General features: G+C 49.9%; 1 protein-coding gene across 2 annotated transcripts in view; it reads right to left on the bottom strand.

Moving 5' to 3' along the window:
* The window catches only part of EPHA10 (EPH receptor A10), a 42,356-nt gene that overhangs the window by 6,711 nt on the left and 17,935 nt on the right, over positions 1-17,710 (bottom strand). For both annotated transcript variants that reach the window (XM_029230077.1, XM_029230076.1), the window contains exons 6-10: positions 10,665-10,798; positions 8,112-8,283; positions 4,089-4,197; positions 445-506; positions 167-292 (exon numbers count right to left, since the gene is read on the bottom strand). In XM_029230077.1, coding sequence (XP_029085910.1) covers positions 167-292; positions 445-506; positions 4,089-4,197; positions 8,112-8,283; positions 10,665-10,798 — 603 coding nt within the window. The remainder of the gene's footprint in view (positions 1-166; positions 293-444; positions 507-4,088; positions 4,198-8,111; positions 8,284-10,664; positions 10,799-17,710) is intronic.

Here is a 17,710-nt window from a genome sequence, read left to right as displayed (position 1 = left end):
GGACTGGGTAGAGGCGGGGCCTCCAGAAATGGGGGCGGGACTTGGGGTGGAGGCAGGCTTACAGGATAGAGACAGGGTGGGATGGAGGAGGGGCTTCTAGAGACGGCTGGGAGGGGGCGGAGGCGGGGCTTCCCAACGGACAAGGCTTCCGGGGTGCCTAGCTTGCCTGTTCCAAGGCTCCTCTCCAGCGTGACGCTTTTCGCATCCAGCTCCTTGGCAAACAGATGAACAGCCAGCAGCGGGTCCCCACAGCTCTGGGGATCCACGAATGTGCGGCGAGTTGGGACTTTGACTGGGAACGCAGGGAAAGAGAGGGGCGTGGGATAAGGGGCCTCCACGACTGGAGGAGTGGGGGTTATGCAATGGCAGCAAGGAAGAGGATTGAGGGGTAAGGTAGGGGGGTGCCCGCCCCGCCCCGCCCCGCGTCAGGCCCAGACAACTCACAGTGGAAATACAGCTCCTCCTCATCATGGGCATCCCGACCTCCTTTGCCATAGCTGCAGGTCCTGGGGTAGGGGGTTGGGGGTCGGGGGGTCCGTAGTCATCCTTTGAGCCAGGCTGTCCCATCCCTTCCCATCTCACCAGCACCCAGGGCGGCACCTCTCTGTTCCTCCAAAAGGATAAGGTCTGTGCCCCAGGGGAGGGGCCTTCTTGTCCTGCTGGTCTGAAAGCTTCTCCCCACATCACACATACAATCCTAGCCCCAGACCTAACCCCTCACCCGCCTCCGCATTCCTAGTTATTTTCACTTTGAGACACAGTGTATTCTTGCAACTCCAGAGGCACCCAAATCCATGCCCTGACTTCAAGCCCAAGCTGCTCCCCTGCCTACAGCTGAACAAAACAGGCAGACCTTGTGTCTAGTCAAGAAAACAAACATTGAGAAGGAACCACAAGCCCACTCACAGGTCCAAGCAAAGAAGGGTGGTGCGCCGTGGGGAACACCTAACAGATGAATCTGACGTGGCCGGGGCCGTCAAGGATGGCTTCCTGAGACAGAGGCAGCCATGGACCAAAGGACTGCATCATGATCAACAAAGCCACAGGCTGGCATCTGGGGCCCCCTGAGGCAGGGCCTTGCAGGCCCAAATAAAGACTTTGGTTTTATTCTGGGGGCAGAGGAGAGGCCCCAGAACCCCCTGGGGGGTTTTGAGCCAAGGTTCAATTTGCATTTTAGGAAGATCACCCCAGCTGCTGCTGTGTCCCCGCAGGAGATGGCAGTGGCTCAGGCTATGTGGTGACCATGGACTCGGAGAAAAGTAAGAGAACTCAAGTCACATTTAGGTGACAGGGCCACAGGGCTTGGAGATAGCTGGAAGGCAGAAAGGGAGAGGGGGAAGGTTGGAACAACTCGGGTTCCAGCTTGCCCAGCAGGGTGTGGAGTGTACCAGTTACTGAGATTGGGAGTTCTCATTTAGACATTTGAGTTTGCAGGGCCTCTGGTAAAAGCAGGGACAATCAATGAGCAGGGAGTTAGCTATGTGTGTGTCTGGAGTTTGGCAGAGAGGTGTGCTCTGGAGATAGAAGTTCTGGAGCTGGGGGTATTGCCCAGGGAGAGGAGGGAGCCTGAGAAGTGGGACAGGGAACAAGTCTGAGGATCCCCACCATTTAAAAATTGGGTAGAGGAGAAGGATGCCATGGAGGAGATCATGAAAGAACCACCAGAGAAACTGGAGGGAAACAGAAGGGAAATCGGGGGCGGGGGTGGGGGAAGGTGGCGGGCGATATCACAGGAAGCAAGGAAAGAAAAAGTGGAGCAGAGGAACGAGGTCACGTGAAGGCTCTAGGAGGAGGGGTTAGGGGAGACTGGAGAGAGATGACCACGTTTCGATACCAGTGGGAAAGAGGAGGCTGTCCTGTAGTCTGGAGTGGTCACAATGGCGGTCGCCAGCATGGGCTCTGGAATCTGACGACCGGCTCCCTAGGTGGTCCACTCTCTGTCTGTGGGACCAGGTGGCTGGGTTTTCTCTTTAATAAAATCAGGATAAAGACATCCGTGCCTGATCACACTGGTGCCAAGAGCTTACTAAGCACTAAATAAGTGTTAGCTATCGTGGGGCAGAAGTGGACATTATCAATAGTAATGGGCTCCTGAGATGGTAGGAAGTATGGTCACAGGTAGAAGATCCTGGCCGGGAGAATGGCACCTCCTCTAGAGCAAAAGGAGGGGGAGGGGGAGGATGGATGCAGAGATAGGCAGGTGTGTAGACTTGGGGGCGAGAAGTTGAGGGGTTAAAGTTGCTGTTAAAGGGCAGGTGCAGCAGACATGGCTGAGGGAGCGAGCTGCAAGGACGGGGAGTCTGCAGGGCAAAAGCAGAACTGGTGTCAGTGTTTGGGGTGATGGCCAGGTCCACGTCAGGAGATGGGAGAGGGCAGCTGAGATGGAACAGGAAAGAAGGTCCGCGGAAACAAGGGACTCAAAGAACCCAGAGGCCGAGGGGTGGGGCAGGTCCTCCAATGGCTACTGAAGTCATCCAGCACAGGAACAGGACTTCCGTGAATGAGGGGAACACCTGGGAGAGGTAACGAGGGATGAAGGGGGCAAGGCTGAGGGGCTGGAGGAGTGGTGGCAGAGAAAATGAGAAGCTCCCACTGGGTGACGCAAGATGGACTGGGGAGGGAAAGTGGAGGTAAGGAGCCCACCGCACAGAGCGGATACCGCAGACACTGCGAGAGGAGGAGATGGCTGAGGGAGGTGTTACCGTCTGCAAAGCTGGGACACACGTGCTGGAGATGAGTGCCTCTCTGCACATCAGCGCTAGACCAGGCAGATCCTCATTTTGGTGCCGTTTGATTCTGAGCAGGTTTTGAAATCCACCCCTGGCTTACTCTGCCTGCTCTGGTGCATCTGTCTCCAAGGAGCTGCTGGGCAGCTGCCCCTGTTCTGTAGAGTCTGCCTGAAGAGGCCCTCCTTGCTCACCTCTCTCCCCTTTCCTCCTTCTGCCTCCCAGAGACCCTGAGCTCACAGCCTCCCAGAGACCCTGAGCTCACAGCCAGGACAAGATGCTCTCAGCTCCTGTCCATTCCCGCTTTTCCAACAGGTCTCATATAAGGACCTTTAAGCTCTGTGAGGAAGGAGATTCCACTCCTGTCCTGCCTTCCTGACTCACCTGGCCCCGGGCAGAGCTGGCTCCCAGACTCTCTCCTCCCCAGTCACTTTCAGCACCTTATTCAAGACCAAGCAAACAGTCCCCTCGGAGCCAAGTGAAAGCTCAAGGTCCCTCCAGCCTGCAGGCGGTTCCAGGATGCTGATGTGTGGCTCCCGGGCCAGCCCATTCCTCTCCTGTGCTCCCCCCACTCCAGCCTGTCACATGCAGACTTTCCAGCCCCTCCAGTCTGCTGACCTCAGCCCCAGCCTGGAACCCACCCGGGTGCCTCTGCATGTGGCAGACTGTGGCCCTGGGGAGAAGGGTGATCTATATGCCATGAGATTTCTGCTGCATGCCAAAGGGCCGGAATCTTTCCTGAGCCAGACCCAAGCTCCACATCTTTGCCCCTCCTCCCATCCCCTTTCTCTGCCCACTCTGCCAGCTTCTTCTGCTGGGGGTTGGGGGTTTCTGGTTTATGAGTTCCCCTCCCTGTTCTCCCTGCACGCAGGCGCGGGTGCGCGCGCGCGCACACACACACACACACACACACACACACACACACACACACACACAATTTCTGCCTTTCTTCCTTTTGCCTGTGTTGAAGGGCCTCCAGATCCCTTTCGGGCAGGGGCTGGGGGCCTCTGAGTGCCTCAGGAGGATCCTAATCACACCGAAGCAGCTGGAGCTTGATTCCATCCTCAGCGATGCCTTCTGACATTTAATGAGTTAAGGAGCTAAATCCCCTTCATCCCAGAGCGGCTGAGCTAGCTGCCGTGCTGGCTGCCACGCTGCCGACTGCAGGAGCAGGGGGTCAGGACGGTGGGAGGAGGGCCAGGACCACACCAGCCACGCCTGTATCTACACAGCGGTGTGCTCGCCCGTGCACATCCGCACAGGTGCAAATGCAGATACAGACATGGGTGCCTGTGAGCACGTGTGAATGTGCGCAGGGACATGGCCCATCAGGCATCATCCAGGCCGGGACCAGCCACCTACCTCCTCCAAATGGCCAGCACGCTCATCACAGAGCCCAGGACGAGGAGGGCTGAGATGGTCACAATGGTGACGACGACCGCGGGGCTCTGGTCCTTGGACCCCGAGGCAGCTGGGAGGGAAACCACGAGGTTGAGAGAGGCAGAGGACCAGGCTCCCGGGGAAGCTCCAGGACAGACTCCTGTCCTCACGCCACAGCAGGATTCCCACAGCACCTCCACACTCGGCCCGGCCTCCCGGCGGCAAGGGACCAAGGCAGCCCCACCAGTCACAGTGGCACGTGGAGCTTCCTCCTTTCCCAGGGCAAGGCACTTCCACTGCAGCCCAGCTCTGAGAGGGAGGAGCAGGCATCCAGATGGGCAGGCCCAGGACTCCCTTTTTGCCTTTCCGATGCACAATGAAGGTAGCTCTGCAGGGGGATGGCCTCTCATCCAAGCTCCCCAGCCCCCATCCAGAACTGTCACCAGCAATAATGATGAGTTAACATTTAATGCACACTTGCTCCATTCAAGACTAAGTGATCCAAGCCAGTAAGGTGTTACTGTTTCCATTTTATAGCTGAGGAAACTGACACTGAGAAAAGTTGTGTAATTTGCCCAAGGTCACACAGCTAACAGTGAACCTCCTAAGATTCGAACCTGATTCCTAAAGCCTCTGCTTTGAACTATTTCCCCAGGGGAAGAGCCAGGCTCTCAGCCCCATCCATCCATCCATCCATCCATCCAATGTGTGCCAGGCTGGCACTAGTTCTGGGGAGATAGCAATGGATGAGCCAAAATCCCAGCTCTGGAGGGGTGTACCGACCAGTGCGGGAGACAGAAATGAAAAATCTTAACTGTAGAATGAAAAAAAACAGAGACATGAGCAGAGCTGAGCAGAAGCATGATAATTTCTTCCTAAAGCCAGCGAGGAAGGTTTGCAGAAAAGGCGTCATCTGCACTGGACCTGGAAGATTGAAAGGGTTGTTGATGCTTAGATGCACCTGCTGGGTCTGGAAAACGGCAAGTCATCCCATGTGGCTGGAAAACAGACTGCCTGGAGGCAGAGATGCAGATGCAAGATATGAAGGTATGAAGCTGGAGGGCAGGAGGGTGAAGGGAGCTGGGGGAGGAGACAGAACCGGAAGGTCCTTGAATGCTAGGCCAGGAGTATGAGCCAGGATATCCCGAGGGTAACAGGGAGCTCAAGCGATAGACAGAGTTCCTGCCCACAGGGAGAGGAGTGAGGGGATCTGCTGGCTCGGGAGCGGGGAGAGAGGGGAGGTGTTTGAGAGACGTGACAGTTTGGGGTAACTGTCAAGAACGGGGAAAATGCTACGCAGCCCTGAAGACTAAACTGAGATTAGAAAAATACAACTCTGCAGGCAGCCTTGGCGAGGGACAGAGGAGGACAGCCAAGCCTGGGGACTAGCGGGGCAGGTGCAGCACGATGTCCGGGGAATGAGGGCCGGCAGAGGTGGGGCATGTTTCTGCCGGGAGAATCTGTGCTCACTGGGGAGAGATGATTGTGGGGACAGGAGGGGCTGAGAGCCTGGGAGATGAGGTCAGATCCCAAGAGGTGCTATTAGGACGTCACAGAGCAAGTGAGGAAGAGGGATAGAAGAGGAAGGAAGAGTAAGAGGCCAACAAGGTCAGGGTCAAAGAGCAGATTTCAGAGCCCACATTTTCAGAGGTGGGGAAGTGGGTCCAGGGTCCAGCTGGTGGCAGCAGGCGGTGGAGTTACCAAGGACTGTTTGAAATGAAGTATCCATGTGGACGCGGAAACTGAGGATGGAGCTAAAAGTGGTTGTGGTCTGCAGCCCCTGAGATGGCCCTCCTGGATTCGCCACCTCCTGGTGTTCCTTCCCCTTGAGTGTGGGCGGAACATAGTCACTTGCTTCTCATGAACAGAATACAACAAAAGTGATGGGATGTCACCTCCATGATTAGGTTACAAGAGACTGGCTTCTGTCTCGGGTGCCTTCTTGCGCTCTCTCTCTCTCTCTCTCACAGTCTCTGGAAGAATCTAGTTGCTGGGTTATAAATAGCCCTTGGAGAAGCCCAGGAGGCATGTGCCTGCCTCCCGCAGACAGCCAGCAAGAGCCCGAGCAGGGGGGCAGACACCCGCTCCCCACTCCGCCCCAGGTAAGCCTGGAGATGACCGCAGCCCCAGAGGACACCTTGATTGCAGCCTTTGAGAGACCTGAGACAGGTGGCACCCAGCTAAGCCTTGCCCATATTCCTGACGCAAGGAGACCATGAGACAATAGACATCTGTTGTTCCTGGCCGCTGAGTTTTGGGGGTAATTTGCTACACAGCGACGGGTAACTAATACAGCGGCGAAGCATGCTCCTTCCTCGTGATCCTGATTTGGGGTCACAGCTCATTGGAAAAAGTACCCTGCAGATTGGGGAACCACTCCCCACAGCCAGGGCCACAGCAAAGGAGGCTGCCCGGAAGCTGAGCAGTGTATCTACCAACTAAGAAGCACCAAATTAAGGGAAGTCATCAGCCCTCTTCAGCTACGGCTCCCAGCTCCCGCCCTCCGCCACACCCACTCCAGCCAAACCCGCGAGCCTTTGTTCTGATGGCTTCCTCTATCCAAAATGCCTTCCCTGCCCACCTCCACACACTCAGACGTTCCCCAGCCTTCAAGACACAGCTCTAATCTCTTGCCAGCACCTGGCCGAGGTCTGGCAGAGACACAGGCGTTCGAGCAAGAAGTGCTGTTTTCCTTTCCCAGAACTCAAACTCCCTCCACATTTTATCTCCACCTCCCTTTGGGCTCAGAACTCTTCCTATCTTGGATTAGACTCATGTAGCAGGTTGGAAAGAATTATTATCTAGACAGCTGGTGACAGGACGCTTCTTAGGGGGAACTGCCTTTGTCCGAGAAAATACTTTCGTGAGCTGCTCGGGTAGATAGAGGTGAGATCCTGAGGGCTGGGTTAGAAGCAGGAGAACAACAAAAGAGAGCGCTAAATGCTCTGCACGCATCAGGAGGGGGGACTGGGGGGGGGTGGGGAGAAGAGGAACCAGGGGAGGGAAGCCAAGGGAGGAGCGGGTAGCACCATACCATGCCGAAGAGCTGGAGCTGCGTTAGGATTGGGAATATCTGATGTTCAGCTTTTGTTTTGATAAGAGCGTTATTGAGAAATTATTCTCATACCGTACGATTCACCCATTGAAAGTGTACAATTCTCCTGGTGTTTTTCTGTTTGTTTTTGGCCGCACTACGCAGCTCATGAGGTCTTAGTTCCCTGACCAGGGATTGAACCCAGGCCCTGGCAATGAACGCACCGAATCCTAACCACTTCTCCCGGTGTTTTGCTTTGTTTACCGCTGCAGGTGCAACTCCCTTCATGTGCCCCAACCCTCAGGGAGGGTTGGATGCGAGGGTGATAGATGTCAGGGCCTGGCAGTCCAGAGGGTGAGCTGGGCCTCACCCCTCTGCTTCACACTGTAAGGCCTAGTGGGAAGAGGGACGGGGGCCCACGTTTGAGTCTGTATCATGGCAGTGACAAAGCAGCAGGATGGGAACAAGAATTTAGCGGTCAAGGGCAAGAAGTGACCAGGAGACAAAAATTTCTCCCAAGAAAAGAGAAGAATCTTGGAGAGGGCACAGGATGTTTCCACGAGACACGGGAGGTTCTGGGAGGCAGGGAGACACCAGCTGAGACCCGGGTTATAGTTGTTCATGGGCCCCTCCCCTGTGAGTTCCTCCAGGACAGGTACCCAATGTAAGCCACTAGTTGTTGGATTCCAAATTCATGCTTCTTTTTTTTTTTTGGCCACACTGAGCAGCATGTGGGATCTTAGTTCTCCCACCAGTTCCACCGTGCCCGCTGCAGTAGAATCGCAAAGTCTTAACCACTGAACCGCCAGGAAGTCCAACCAAATTCATCCATTAATTAGGTTGTGACTGAACTGTTCTACAGGTTCCCTTAATTGCACAGATAACGCACCACCACCGCCCCGCCCCGCCCCAATTTGCCTCCCTGCTCCAGCCCCGGGCTGGGTTTTCTCTTCACTTGACACATCACTTACCCTCCCCCAGGGTCTGCACTTCAATGCTGGGGTTGAAGCTCTGGGTCTCCCAGGAGGGCCCCGGGGAAGCCGCCCGGATCTGAAAGACGTAGCGGGTAGCCGGCTTGAGGTTGGTGACGGTGACCGCAGGCTCCCCTGTCTTCACCGTGGAGTAAGTCTGCTCACTCTGACCCTGGGGAGGGACCGAGAAGTGAGGCCCAGACCCAGGGCTGGCCCCACGCTCCTGGGAGAATGTCGGGGGGAAGGAGTAGGGAGGAACCTGGGCTGGTGGAATAACTCCACTTGTCTTGGGGAGATCCCACAGCTTTCTTCCATAGGATCACCAGCCCCTTTCTCCACCACGAGCTCCCACCCATACTCGGTGGTACTTGTAGCTGAGAACAGCCCCATCTCCAAGTAAGAGAAACTTTAGAGAAGATGCTGGCCTTCAAAGGGATGCTAGAATGAAGGGCATCAGGGCCTGGCAGTCCAGAGGGTGAGCTGCACCTGACCCCTCAGAGGAAAGAAGAAGACAAGGGCCTGACACCTGCTCGGCCCTTGTCAGATCACACAGCTTTTCCTTCCCCTTGGCATCGGACTTTCACAATGTCCTGCAAGGCATGGATTCACAGATAAGGAATCGGGCTCAGAGGGGTAGAGAGGCTCTCCCACGGCCCCCAGCCCGCTGCTGGGCTAGACCCTATAGGAGCCAACTTCCTACAGTCCTCACAGCAGCATTCCTATCTCCTTTAACAGGTGAGGCTCACATCAAAGAAGGGTTGGGGTGACACCTTCTCGATTCCTTCAGGTCCCGTGCTCTGTGCTCTACATCGTCCTGCCCCCAACACATCTGATAATGGTACCTGCTGGACATGCCACCATTATTTTGTCTCTGCCCACACGCCCTTATTAGAGCCCCTGCCACACTCACAGCCCCCAGAGGTGCACCTCCCCTATACCTGTGGCCCCAGCTCTAGGGCCATGGTATTCAGGAATCAGGGAAGACTCTGACCCAAGCTGGGCCAATCAGAATCTCCCTTCCGGGCATTTGAACAAACCACCGAAAGACAGTGCAATGACTGCATGACCTATGAGACGGGACAGGCTCAGGGCAGGGAGGGGGAAAGGGGCAAGGCTGCCAGCCTCGGCAGCTGCCAGGTGCTAGGAGCAAGGCCCCTGCAGAGGAGGTGGAGCTGGTGCACAGAGAGAAGTCGGCGTGAGGAGCTCGTGACACCAGCCACACTTCTGGTCATCGGGCTCCATGAGACATTCCTGAAGGCTTTCAAACACAGCCCCTTTGGTACTGGCTCCTCTTTTCAAGGGTTTTTGTTCCCAGCAACTTCAAACTCCCTAAGGGCCTGGAAGCAACCACCCAGCTCAGTGCTGGGACTGTATCTATGCTGTGATCCCCAAGTGTCAGTTCAATGAGCAACTGCTGCGTGCCTAGCTCCTTCCCAGTGATCTTCACTGCGGTCTCCTAGACACCAGGGATCCCCAGAGCTCTGCCCTGACTTCTCTTCTCATTCATGCCCCACTCCCTTGGTCATCCCTTCTGCTCCCTTGGCTTCAGCTACTATCTCTATGCTGAAAGCCCCCAACTCTCTTTCTCTCTCTGTCTCCGTCTCTCTCTCTCAACTCACAGCTCTCCGGACTTCTCGAATTCAAAAACTTTGACTGATTCAGCAAAGAACTCCCTGGAGTCACTGAGGAGGGAGTGAAGTCCTGACACATGTAGTGCTAAGTTGAAAGCAAGGTTTCACTTTAATGAATACAATTGGCACCAAGGTGAGAAACAGTTTAACGGCAGATTACATGTCAAATTCAAACAGTTTGAACTTAAATTCATAAGTTTATTAACTTATGCGGAAAAGAGACAGTGGATCCGGATGTAACTCCACTTGTCAAACCATGGTTTAGCTGCAACCACAGATGACAACAGATACATGAGGTCAGCAAAAATCAGCAAGAAGTATCCTATGAGAACCAACTGGCGATATGGAGTTTACAATAAGGATCGCTGTATATTTTCTATTCTTATTTGTAAATGATGGGTTACACATTCCTCACGTCAGCAAAATTATAATAATATTGCACACGTTCATTGTTCTGCAGAGCTGACTGCTAAACGTTTACCAACACGGGGGTCCCATGACCTAGCGTGCTCCCACCGTGGTACCTTTCTGTAAAATTTGAAACAATGTATTTCTGCATTCTTTTTCTTAAAAGGATTGCAAATTGTATGTACATGATTCCGCCACACAAAATCTGGATCAGCCCCCAGAGAAGGCTTCTTGTCAACTGTACACACTAGGCAGAAGTGGTGAAAATGGACATGATGACCAGTGACGAACGGAGACGTGGGGAAAGAGGGAGAGCAGTGGGGTCCATGCTGAGGAGAGGACAGGAGGAAACCCCGGCTGGGGAGGCCCCTGAGGGGGCCTGTGGAAATGTTTAGAAAGAAAGTAAGAAGGACTTCTACTGGGAGGTGCTTACGAAGAGAAGGAAGCCAGCGGGTGAGGGGGGCAGATCACAGCCAGGAATTCAGCCCCAGGTCCCTCCCAGACCCCGACTCACCTTCTCATAGTATCTGATCTCATACTCCGTGCCATTGGCCCCAGGGGCTCCAGCGGGGATGGGCTCCCGCCATGACAGGGACACACTCTGGGGCTCCACTCGGTCCCTGCGGATCTCATCCTCCTCCCATGGTGCTGAAAGTAAGTAATGCAAGGTTCTGGACCCAGATCTGACTGTGGGGCAGGGACAGGGGCTGGAAAGTCTGGACAAGAGGGGATTAGGGGCGGGGCTACTGGAGCCACAGAAGCATGACCAAAGGGTCTGTGGGGGACAGGATGCTCCTGAGGCACGGGGCTTGAGGGATAGCGACTTTGCGGGACTAGAGGGAAGGGAGGCCCCTCTCACCCCACAGCTCTCTGCTTCCCTGGCTTCTAGGGGGAAAGCATCAGGCCACGTGCTGCTTGCCCACACCCTATACTCCAGCTTCCCTCATGGTGGCTGGTTCTAATCCCCCAGGCTCTTTCTACACTCTCTGCGGTTTGGAGACATTAGGGAGCACAGAAGGCAGGAAGACAAGCTACTTAACTATTCTAATAGTCTGGGCAAGAGGTAATATACTCAACAAACTAGGGATAGAAGGAAACTACCTCAACATAATAAAGGCCATATATGAAAAGCCCACAGCTAACATCATACTCAATGGCGAAAAACTGAAAGTTTTCCCTTGAAGATCAGGAACAAGACAAGGATACCTACTCTTGCCACTTCTATTCAACACAGTACTGGGAGTCCTAGACAGATCAATTAGGCAAGAAAAAGAAATAAAAGGCATCCAGATTGGAAAGGAGGAAGTAAAATGATCTCTCTCCATGGATGACATAATCTTATATGTAGAAAACCCCACAGGTTCCACAGAAAACACCGTTAGAACAAATAAACAAATATAGCAAAGTTGCTGGATACAAAATCAAATCACAAAATCATTTGCATTTCTACACACTAACAATGAACAATATGAAACAGAAATTAAGTAAACAATCCCACTTACCATAGCATCAAAAAAGATAAAATATTTAGGAATTAACTTAACCAGAAAAGCAACAGACTTGCACACTGAAAACTACAAGACACTGCTGAAAGAAATTGAAGAAGACACAAATAGACAGAAAGACATCCATATTTATTGGGACTTCCCTGGTGGTCCAGTGGTTAAGAATCTTCCTTCCAATGCAGGGGACGTGGGTTCGATCCCTGTTCGGAGAAATAAGATCACAAATGCCGCGGGGCAACTAAACCTGCGCGCCGCAACCACTGAGCCCACATGCCACAACTACAGAGCCCACATGCTCTGGAGCCCACGTGCCACAACTACAGGGTCTGCACGTCACAGCTAGAGAGAAGCCCATGTGCCACAACTAGAGAGAAGCCTGCACACCGCAATGAAAAGCCCGTGTACTGCAACAAAAGTTCCCACGTGCCACAGCTAAGACCCAACACAGCCATAAATAAATAAATAAATAAAATCTGTGTTAAAAGAAAAAAAAGACATCCATATTTATGGAGTGTAGATTTAATACTGTCAAAATGTCCATACTACCGAAAGTGACCTAAAAAAATTCAGTGCAATTCCTATCAAAATCCCAATAGCATTTTTTGCAAAAATAGAAAAAAAATTCTAAAATCCATATGGAATCTCAAAGGACCATGAACAGTCAAAATGATCTTGAGAAAGAAAAGCAAACCTGGAAGCTCACACTTTTTTACTTCAAAATGTTACAAACCTACAGTAAACAAAACAGTATGGTACTTGGCATAAAAACAGAACCATAGACCAATGGAACAGAACAGACAGCCCAAAAGTAAACCCTCATATATATGGTCAAATGCTCCTCTACAAGGATGTCAGGGCCACACAATGGGAAAAGGAAAGTATCTTCAACAAATGATGCTGGAGAATTTGATTTTTGTTTTGTTTTGTTTTTTGGCCATGCTGTGCAGCATGTGGATCTTAGTTCCCCAACCAGGGATTGAACCCACGCCCCCTGCATTGGAAGCGCAGAGTCTTAACCACTGGACCACCAGGGAAGTCCCCAGTGCTGGGGAGTTTGAATATCCACATGCAAAAGAATGAATTTGGGCCCTTACCTTCACCACATACAAAAATTAACTCAAAATGAATTACAGGCCTAAATGTAAGACCTGAAACTATAAAACTCCTTGAAGAAAATATAGAGGAAAAGCTTCATGATATTGGATTTGGCAATGATTTCTTGAATATGACACCAAAACACAGGCAACAAAAGCGAAAATAGACAAATGGCACTACATCAAACTAAAAACATCTGTACAGTAAAGGAAACAATCAACAGAGTGAAAAAGCAACCTATGGAATGGGGGAATATATTTACTAACCACATATCTGATAAAGGGTTAATATCCAGGATATAAAAAGAACTCCTACAACTCAACAATAACAACAAAAACCCACAAATAACCCAATGGGCAGAGGACTTGAATAAACATTTCTCCAAAGAAGATGTGCAAATGGGCAATAAGCACATGAGAAGATGCTCAATATCGCTGATCATCAGGGAAATGGAAGTCAAAACCACAGTGAGACGCCACCTCACACTCGCTAGGGTCCAAAGCAAACAAACAAACAACAGCAGACAAAACAAAACAAACAAACAGAAAATAACAAGTGTTGACGAGGCTCTGGAGAAATTGGAACCCTGTGCACTGTTGGTGGGAATGTAAATTGGTACAGCCACTATGGAAAACAGTATGGAGGCTCCTTAAAAAAATAAAAATAGGATGCAACTAGAGATTATCATACTAAGTGAAGTCAGAAAGAGAAAGACAAATACCATATGATATCACTTAATATGTGGAATCTAAAATATAACACAAATGAACCTATCTATGAAAAATAAACAGAATCAAAGACATAGAGAACAGACTGGTGGTTGCCAAGGGGGAGGGGGCTAGAGGAGGGGTGGAGTGGGAGGTTGGGTTTAGCAGATGTAAGCTTTTATACATAGAATGGATAAAAAACAAGGTCCTACTGAATAGCACAGAGAACTATATTCAGTATCCTATGATAAACTATAATGGAAAAAATATTAAAAAATGTATATATGCGTATAACTGAATCACTTTGTACAGCAGAAATTAACACAACATTGTAAATCAACTATACTTCAATTTAAAAATTGATAAAAAAATACAATAAAATAAAAATAGAACTACCATGTGATGTAGCAACCCCTCTTCTGAGTATATAGCCCAAGGAAATGAAATCACAATTTTGAAGAAATTTCTGCACTTCCATGTTCACTGCAGCATTATTCACAATAGCCAAGATATGGAAACAACATAAGTGTCTGTTGACAGATGAACGGATAAAGACAAGAAAATTATATACGTATATATTTAATGATATGTTATTCAGTGATTAAAAAAAAGATATCCTGCCACTAGCAAAACCACAGATGAACCTTGAGGGCATTATACTAAATGAAATAAGACAAAGAGAGACAAATACTGCATGATCTCACTTATATGTAGAATCTAAAAATGCCAAACTCGGGACTTCCCTGGTGGCGCAGTGGTTAAGAATCCACGTGTCAATACAGGGGACGCGGGTTCGAGCCCTGGTTCAGGAAGATCCCACATGCCGCGGAGCAACTAAGCCCATGAGCCACAACTACTGAGCCTGCGCTCTAGAGCCCGCGAGCCACAACTACTGAAGCCCACGTGCCACAACTACTGAAGCCTGCGCACCTAGAGACCGTGCTCCACAACAAGAGAAGCTACCGCAATCAGAAAGAAGCCCGCGTACCACAACGAAGAGTAGCCCCCACTCGCCACAACTAGAGAAAGCCCGTGCGCAGCAAAGAAGACCCAATGCAGCCATAAATAAATATATAATTTTAAAAAATAAAAATGCCAAACTCATAGAAACAGAGAGTAGATTGGTTTTTGACAAGAGCTAGGGGGTGGGGGAAATGGGGAGATGTTGGTCAAAGGTACGAACTTCCAATTATAAGATGAATCACATCTGGGGATCTAATGTATGGCATGGTGTAGTTGAAAACTGCTAAGAGAGATCTTGAATGTTTTCACCAGACTCATAAGACATACTTACGTGAGGTGATGGATGTGTTAACTAACCTTCCCATGGCAATCATTTCACAGTACACACATACACCAAATCATCACATTGTACACCTTAGACTTACATAAAGGTGTAATTCAATTATATCTCAATAAAGCTGGGGGAAAAAATAATGTGATGTAGACATACAATGGAATACTATTCAGCCTAAAAAATGAAATCCCATCACATGCAACAACATGGATGAACTTTGAGGACATTATGCTGAGTGAAATAAGCCAGTCGCGAAAAGACAGATTCTGCATGACTCCACTTCTATGAAGTACCTAAAGTAATCGAACTCTTAGAAAGTAGAATGAAAAAAAAAAAAGAAAGTAGAATGGTGGTTGCCAGGGTCTGGGGGGAAGGCGAAAGAGGAGTTGTTGTTCAAAGGGTATAGAGTTTGCATTTTGCAAGATGGAAAAGTTCTAGAGGTCTGTTGTACAATAATTGCATATAGTTAACACTACTGTACTGTACACTTAAAAATGGTTAATTTGGTAAATTTCATGTTATATGTTTTTTACCACAATTAAAAAAAGTATTGATGCCCAGGTCATAAACCCAAAGCAATTAAATCATAATTTCTGTGGGGTGGGACTCAGGCATTAGCATCTTTTTTAAAAGCTTCTCAATGATTCCAGTGTACAGACAGATTTGAGAACCTAGTCTAGATAATGTTGGGGGGGACAGACAGTAGCAAACAAAAGGAAACAAACAAAAGTGTAATCATGCCAGAATAAGGTACCACCAGGTTACTGGGAGGAAAGATCATGACTTCACTTTAAGTGTGTTGAGCAGAGGGGTTCCCAAGAGAAGATGCCAGAAAGGCAGCTGGATAAGTGGTTCCAAGGCTCCCAAAAGGTACCTGGGAGGGTGACAGAGATCCGAGAGCCATCAGGAGATGATTCGATGAAACTGCCCAGGGCAATGCACAGAGAGAGAGAAGGCAAAGCTTTCAGGAAACAAGCCCAAGAAAAGGAGGCAAAGGAAGAGGAGCTTAGAAAGGAGAAGCCACAGAGGTAGGAGGAAAAGCCAGGAGCAAAGGAGGCTACAGAAGCCCAGGGAAGAGGACATTTAGGAAGGTTCCTTCCTGACTCTTCCAGTTATTAGCTATTGGGCCACAAGCAAGAGCCTCGGTTTCCTTATATGTAGACTGGAAACAATAATGACCTCCTTAGGCCTGCTGTGAGAATTTTATGAATTCATGCATATGGAGAGCTTAGCACAATACCTGACACAGAACAAGCATTCAATACCAAGTTTACCAGCAAGAGGAACCGCTGGTTGGCAGTGTCATATGCTGAGCAGAGACGGGGCAAGATGATTCAAAGTGCCCACTGGCTTTAACAATGTGGAGGCTCCTGGTGACTTCAGGGGATAGAGGGGAAGTGGATGGCAGGTGGCAACGGGCCGAGGAAGTGGAGAGAAGGGCATAAGGAGATCACTCTTAGAAAAGCATATAAACATGGCTTCCAGTTTTAAATGGTAACCATCTAACAGGCTCCACCTCCAGTCTCCCCCAAATTCTAATTAAGACCCAAAGATACAGAAAGAGCTGAAAACACAGAATGTCACCGTAAACTAATCTTGACAGCTGACTGCCAGAATGGGGTGATGGGGAGTAGAGTGGCATATTTCCACCTACGCTAAAGCCAGTGGTACTGGACTGAAAAATACAATTGTAGTGTACCCCCCGGCTATGCTACTCACAGAGTGACACTGCCTCCCATCCTGAAAATAACTTGGAAGATACTTTATCCTTTCTCCCACTGCCCGATCCTTAAAAAAAAAAAAAAAGCAAGGTCTTTGTCAACTGGACAACAAATGCACAGCCATCACTCTACTGCATAGTTGCTTTGGAGGAAAAGTGTTCTTCCCTATCTCCGGAGAGTGCCTCTCAGCCTAGATACACTTGGAGATGGCAGCTCCCAGAAAAGACGTAGGCACAAAGGGAAGAAGAGTGATGAAACATCCTAGGAAGGGGCACAATCCCTTGTAGATACAGATGGAGGGCAGAGATAGGAAAGAGCCAGGAATGTCATTTTTAAAAACTTACATTTGTTGAAAGTTATCAGATGGCCAGGATATAGAGGGAGAAGAAGGTTGAATTTCAGCCCCGCAGAGCTATGTTAGATGAAAGCCTGATAAATCCTGACAATGGAGCTAAAAACTGAGCCCAAGCACCTGCTCTCCCACTGTAGATTGGTAATGAGATCAGTCAGCACCAAAGTGGGGTTGAGAGCACAGCAGGCACTACTGGAAACCTATCCAACGGCCATGTCCCCCTTCCCCGCTGACTGAGCCCAGTTTTTGATTCTGGGTCTACTGTCTGCCCTGAGATGACTCAGGTTAATTCTGATTGTTCTAAAACATCTGTGTGCACTCATTCCCTTTGCCAATAATTGGGTTAGGGTTGGGTTCATAATCCAGTTCTGACCAACAAAAGGAGAAGTCACCTAAGGGGAGGAGGGATTATGGGAAAGGTTTCTGGCTTTTAAAAAGATACCAACATTTTCTATGTCTACATTTTAATTCCTACATCTTTATTTATGTCCTGCAACTGAGGACATGGGGTGGGAGGGCGAAGCTGGGGCAAAGTGAGAGTAGCATCGACATATATACACTACCGAATGTAAAATAGCTGGCTGGTGGGAAGCATCAGCATAGCACAAAGGAGATGGGCTCGGTACTTTGCAATGACCTAGAGGGGTGGGATAGGGAGAATGGGAGGGAGGCTCAAGAGGGACGGGATATGGGGACACGTGTATGCGTATGGCTGATTCGCTTTGCTGTGCAACAGAAACTAACGCAGTATTGTGAAGCAATTATACTCCAATAAAGATCTATTAAGAAAAAAGAAATAAAGGAATAGAGTCACAAGTTAAAATAAAAAAAGATACCAACAAGGGAGAAACAGTTCTTTTTCTGCCCTGGATGGTAAGGATAT

This window comes from Monodon monoceros, unplaced genomic scaffold, assembly GCF_005190385.1.
Source record: "Monodon monoceros isolate NGI ecotype Baffin Bay Population unplaced genomic scaffold, NGI_Narwhal_1 Super_Scaffold_18, whole genome shotgun sequence".
NCBI lineage: Eukaryota > Metazoa > Chordata > Mammalia > Artiodactyla > Monodontidae > Monodon > Monodon monoceros.
This window is presented reverse-complemented; position numbering and strand designations above follow the sequence as displayed.